This window comes from Arctopsyche grandis, chromosome 6 (genome assembly GCF_051622035.1).
Source record: "Arctopsyche grandis isolate Sample6627 chromosome 6, ASM5162203v2, whole genome shotgun sequence".
NCBI lineage: Eukaryota > Metazoa > Arthropoda > Insecta > Trichoptera > Hydropsychidae > Arctopsyche > Arctopsyche grandis.
The window spans coordinates 15,560,673-15,566,498 of record NC_135360.1 but is presented as its reverse complement, the minus strand read 5'-3'; the positions used below and the strand labels follow the sequence as shown (position 1 = coordinate 15,566,498).

Sequence of the window (5,826 nt, the reverse complement as noted above, 5' to 3'; positions counted from 1 at the left end):
AGTCTACAATTCGTTTCAGTGTGAATTTAAAGGTTTAATATATAGTGCTGTGGTATGTGAAGTATGTATATGTTATAAAAGTGAAGTCTACAACATATATTTAAGTAAAACTTCGCTATTAATTCAGACGTGCAATTTATGTAAGAATATACATACGTACATATGTAGTGATAACAAAAGTATCCAATATGATAATTGAATAATTAATAAATTATTTATATTAAAATAGCATAATTGTGAAAATAAATTTTATTTCACTTCAGGAAATATGAAAAACCACGAATTATCAAAAAAAATAGTGATGTATTTAATCTGCATTACAACTCTATTTTTTTTTGGATGTGTAAAAGCAGTTGACGAGAATAATGTTTCTTGTCTAAATTTGTATAAAAAAGTCGTGATTGAGAATACCACTCTCTGTCTAATACTTAAAAAAGAGGAATCATACATGAACAAATATACTGGATGTAACGGAAACGCTGTTCCTATCAATTTTTTACACTTGGTTTCTTCAAATAACATCAACACATCCACAACATTATATTGGACAGATTACCGGCGAGCGTATGATGATGGGCCCATCATCAAATGGCGTCATGGGGACCCAGATATGGGTCAGCCGTTGCTTTTAGACCTGGTCGATGGATATAGCGGGTATCAAAATAAAATAAACACATCCGCATCAGCATGTCTAGCCATTGATATAAAATCACAAAAGTTTGTAACACGAGATTGCGATGACAAGCTATATAGATTATGTATAGTAAAACCACATGAGTCGAATTATACTAACGATGCTGTAAACGAACATCCTGGTGAAAAACCGCGAATGAGTTTAAAATTATATTCAGAATATAATCCAAAGTAAGAGTTAAATAACGAAATATTTTTATCTATTCTACTTAAGTAAAATAAAGCTAAGCCCGTTTTTATTACATTTTATGCCCCTTCAAAATACACGTATTCACTGTGTTTTTTTATTATGGAATACGACAGAAAGGCGCAACGGCATCTATAGTATAAGTAAAATGCTAATATATGTATATATGTATGTATATCAAAAATGCTGTAATGAAATAAAATAAAAATAAAAAAAAAAATATATATATATATATATATATATATATATATATATATATATATATATATATATATATATATATATATATATATATATATATTATTTATGATTCTGTGATATGGATAATGTGTTAATTTGTCACGACACGTTATATTGAATTTTGGAATACTTATTTTGTAAAAATAACGTTTTTGTACTTACGACTAATTTCGTGAGCATTCAATCAAATTTACTATTTGCAGATGGAAACTGTAAGTCTCCATTGAATGCGAAGAAAGCATCCCAGTATCACCATCTGATATTATCTGTTTTACTGATTCTGCAAGATTTTATCCGACCAGAGTCAATGTAACAAACGAATCATCACACTTCAGCATTGAGACTGGTGCAGATGGATATTACTGGTGCATCAGTAATACTACTAAATGGGAATATAACATTAGTCGTAAATTTTTTTTCGTTAATAAGATTCAAGATTTGAAAGTAATTTACGATGTCGAATTCAATTTCCCGAAACCAATAAATATATCTGATGTTGAAAATCATTACTTTCTGCAGCTTCAAAAGTAATATACATTAATTCCATATTATATTACTTTTATTCCATATTATATACATTTATTTCCATATTATATTACTTTTAAACTACTAATTTAATAAAATAATTTCTGGCTTTTAATTTCACAGTTTATTTAAATCATATGAACGGGAAATTGATTTGAGTAAATATATTCTGAAAAAAGTCTATATAAATGGAGGTGTTATTTATCGCGGTAATATTTCTTACTACGACATAAATGACCACGGAAGCATCTATGTAAATATGTCTGAGATAGTGAGAATTGACAGCCCACTTTGTTTTGCAGACAACAAAAGTATTGTTGTTGCAGGTAAAAAAGTGTACCTTTGATTTGTTTACATTCATAAATATGAACTTCATTTGTTTTTCAATTTCATTGTTAGATGATAATATCCCAATTGAAAATGATTACTCCGAGGAATGTAAATATGAACCACATTGTTACCACTGTAAATATCCATGTGTTAAATCCGGCAAAATTAATCGATACGGCTGGGAGTCTGAATGCCCTCAAACTAAAAACGAATCATTTGTACCAACTACAGAAGTTTGTACAATTTTATTTTATTTTCTAAATATAATATATGAATAATATTATTTGATTCTTTAATGTTATATGAAATATTTTAGCTTTTTCAGGTTGATAATCAATCAATAAAAACAATGGAAGAACTTAATAAATTAATTAAAAAAATTAATTCCCTTCTCGATGGAAACGTTACGAAACGCATTGAAGAAGAAGACATTCATAAAGTTGTCGACGACTTAAATCGTATTATTTCAAATTCAACAGAGTATGTTCCAAATGAAATAACAAAAAAATTAGATGAAATTTTATTCAAAGTGGACTTAAAGAATAGTACATTCTATTATCCATCGAAACATATAATGGTTGGAGTTGCTGATACTGGAGAGCAGAATGCCACTATATGTATACTGGTGACAAATATTACTGATGATATGACCAATAGTAATATTAACTTTTCAATCAATGGGAAAGGTAATTGTATCACAATTCGTCATTACACATTAGTATGTGACTAATTTTTTTTTTAAATGCTATTATCGTTTATTTCAGCTAAAGTTAATTGCACAACAGAAGTAACAAATGATACAGATATCATGGTGGATATATCAAATTTTAATGGAAAACTAGTTGTAGCAGTGATGGATAAAGAAAAATTTTTTCAACCGCATGGAAACCAAACTATTTGGAAAATCAACAGTAAAATTATCAGCATATCTAATAAAACGAATATGAAATTATTCAATGATAAACAACTTATAGATATTCACCTAAAGTCGAATGAAAATGAATCTGTGGAATGTGTCTTTTGGGATTCAACTCTTTGTAAAAATGGAAGTTGGTCAAGTAAAGGATCTGAAATGTTTCGGGATCAAATCCCAGGAATGGTCACGTGTCGATGGAATCACTTAACGCATTTTGCACTATTAATCCAGTCCAAAAGAAACATTACTGGTGATGAAGAAAACATTTGTAAAAATGTCGACCACTTAAAACTATCTGTATCAACTACAGAAGTTTGTACAATTTTATTTTAGTTTCTAAATATAATATGTGAATAATATTATTTATTTCTTTAATGTTATATGAAATATTTTACCGTTTTTAGGTTAGTACTATGAATCAACTTAATGAAAGCAAAAATTCCCTTCTCAATGGAACTGTTACGAAAAACTTTGAAGAAAAAGACATTCATAAAGCTGTCGACGACTTAAATTATATTATTTCAAATTCAGCAGAGAATTTCCCAAATGAAAAAACAGAAAAATTAGATGAAATGTTAATCAATATGCACTTAAATAATAGTACATTCTATTATCCATCGAAACATATAATGGTTGGAGTTGCAGATACTGGAGAGCAGAATGCCACTATATGTATACTGGTGACAAATATTACTGATGATATGACCAATAGTTATATTAACTTTTCAATCAATAGGAAAGGTAATTGTATCACAATTCGTCATTACACATTAGTATGTGACTAATTTTTTAAAATGTTATATTTCGTTTATTTTAGCTAATTTGAATTGCGGAACAAATGTAACGAATGATACAGACATCATGGTGAAATTATCACACTCTATAAATTCAAATGAAAGACTAGTTGTAAAAGTGATGGATAGTAAAAAATTTGTTCAAGTGGATCAAAACCAAATTAGTTGGAAACTCAACGATAAAATTATCAGCATATCTGAAACGAATATGACATCAATCAATGTAAATGTTTCTTGGAAATTAAGTATTTGTGGAAGAGTAAGTAGTTCATGTAAAGAAATTGAAATAACGAGAATGGTCACGTGTCAATGGAATCACTTAACGCATTTTGCAACATTAATCCAGTCCAAAAGAAACATTGGTGATCATCATAGGATTCTTTCTGTTATCACTTACTGTGGGTGTGCGGCATCATTGATTGGTCTGATAGTCATCTATCACACTGCGATACTGTTCGAACGATGGAGGAAAGAATTTACCAATAAAGTGTATCTCAATTTGTCAGTAGCCATAGGACTTCTGTTAATTACATTTTTAGGAAACATAATTTTGAATTTTTATCTAGAAATCTTCACCCTCTGCCCAATCGTGGGCCCGGTACTTCACTACAGTTTGCTTTCTACATTCACTTGGATGCTGATAATAGCTGTGCTTTCGTACAGAAAGTTGGTGTACGTTTTTAATACCAAATCCACCCACAGGCTCGTCAAAGCCTGCCTTTGTGGTTGGAGTTTTCCTTTGATAATTGTGTTGCCCTTGGTGATTATTGATAGTAAAAATTATAATCCAATATGTTCTGATTCGACAACACAATTGACTAAATTCTGCCACCCAAATGATTTGGGGTTTTGGCTCACAATATTCCTTCCAATTTGCCTAATTGTTATTATCAACTCAATATTATTTGTTCTTATTGTGTTCAAAGTTTTAATAAAAGGCACGTTGCAACGACGAGGAAACTCTCACCAAATTCGAAGAAACATTACAATTAGTATCCTTATATTTTTTTTGTTTGGTCTCACTTGGATATTTGGGATTCTATCTCCCCATTTCCTACCAATGAGTTACTTATTTTGTATCTCGGGAACATTGCAAGGTTTCGTCTTGTTTGCGTTTTTTGTGTTAGTCAAAACTTCAACCAGAAATATGTGGGGAAGGAAACTTAAAATGACATTCTCACGTGGAATGAAAACACACACGCCAAATACTTATTGGTTTATTAACAATATCTCAAAATCAACGTCTTCATCCTCAGAATGTACTGTAAGTGAGATTCCTTTATTAGATCTAAATCAGTTTTGTGACAATCCAGACAATCCGGACAACAAATTGCCCAGGCTTAAAAAAAATTAACGTTAACAGTTGACAGATCTTTTATAATTTTATTTATCCGTATGGTCAAATATTTATTTTTAATTTTTACATTATCTACATATGTACCGGTACGTGACGAATGGGCGACCAGGACGATCGGTCGACCAGTGTTACTCGCCACTGCGTCAATTGGGCCCTGCGTCAATTGGGCGACCGTCCACTGGGCGATCGTCGACTGAGCGACCGTCGACCAGGCGACAGGCTACCGGGCGATCGTCGTCTGGGCGACGGCGACTGGGCGACCACCGACTCGGCCCGCTGGTGAAGTGGTCGCCAAGCTTACGTAAACTCTGCGTTTTGCAAGGAACGACCGCGACCGCGACCGTTTCCGTTAGGGATTTCCGATGCACTGACAAATATTCTACCTACATACATATGCTTTATACCGCTTTATTTTTCGTTTCAGTTTTACCAATTTTTCGTAACAACACGAATCATACTATTAATTTTTTTCGCTATGTTATATTATATTTGCTGGAATTTCATATTAAACGTACTTTTATAAATACATGTGTAGCACCTTTTCACAAAAAATAATTTTAAGATGACAAACCATATGTACCTACATATTCTCCAAAATAATATAAAAGAAAAATGATCGATTGAATCTTTCGCGCAGTGCTTTTAGTTTGTTTTCAAATGGACACACTTTTTTTTCTTTTAAATGTTATATTTCAGTTTTATCAATTGGATAAATTCACACTCTATTCTCAATTTTCTCAACCCTGTATTAGTTATACATAATTACAAAATATTTTCTAGTAGC

At 31.1% G+C, this 5,826-nt stretch overlaps 1 protein-coding gene across 2 annotated transcripts; it reads left to right on the top strand.

The window, feature by feature from the left end:
* Window positions 1–5,405, top strand: LOC143913427 (uncharacterized). Of its 2 annotated transcripts, none has more exons than XM_077433196.1 (8): window positions 1–140; window positions 264–864; window positions 1,324–1,647; window positions 1,769–1,971; window positions 2,045–2,208; window positions 2,292–2,661; window positions 2,740–3,203; window positions 3,296–5,405. In XM_077433196.1, the coding sequence occupies exons 4-8, from the start codon at window positions 1,905–1,907 to the stop codon at window positions 3,674–3,676; spliced, it is 1,446 nt and encodes a 481-aa protein (XP_077289322.1). In that variant the 5' UTR covers window positions 1–140; window positions 264–864; window positions 1,324–1,647; window positions 1,769–1,904; the 3' UTR covers window positions 3,677–5,405. The 2 variants fall into 2 exon arrangements, with proteins under 2 accessions (XP_077289322.1, XP_077289323.1); XM_077433197.1 differs by having other exon boundaries at window positions 14–179.
* The last annotated feature ends 421 nt before the right edge of the window (window positions 5,406–5,826 follow it).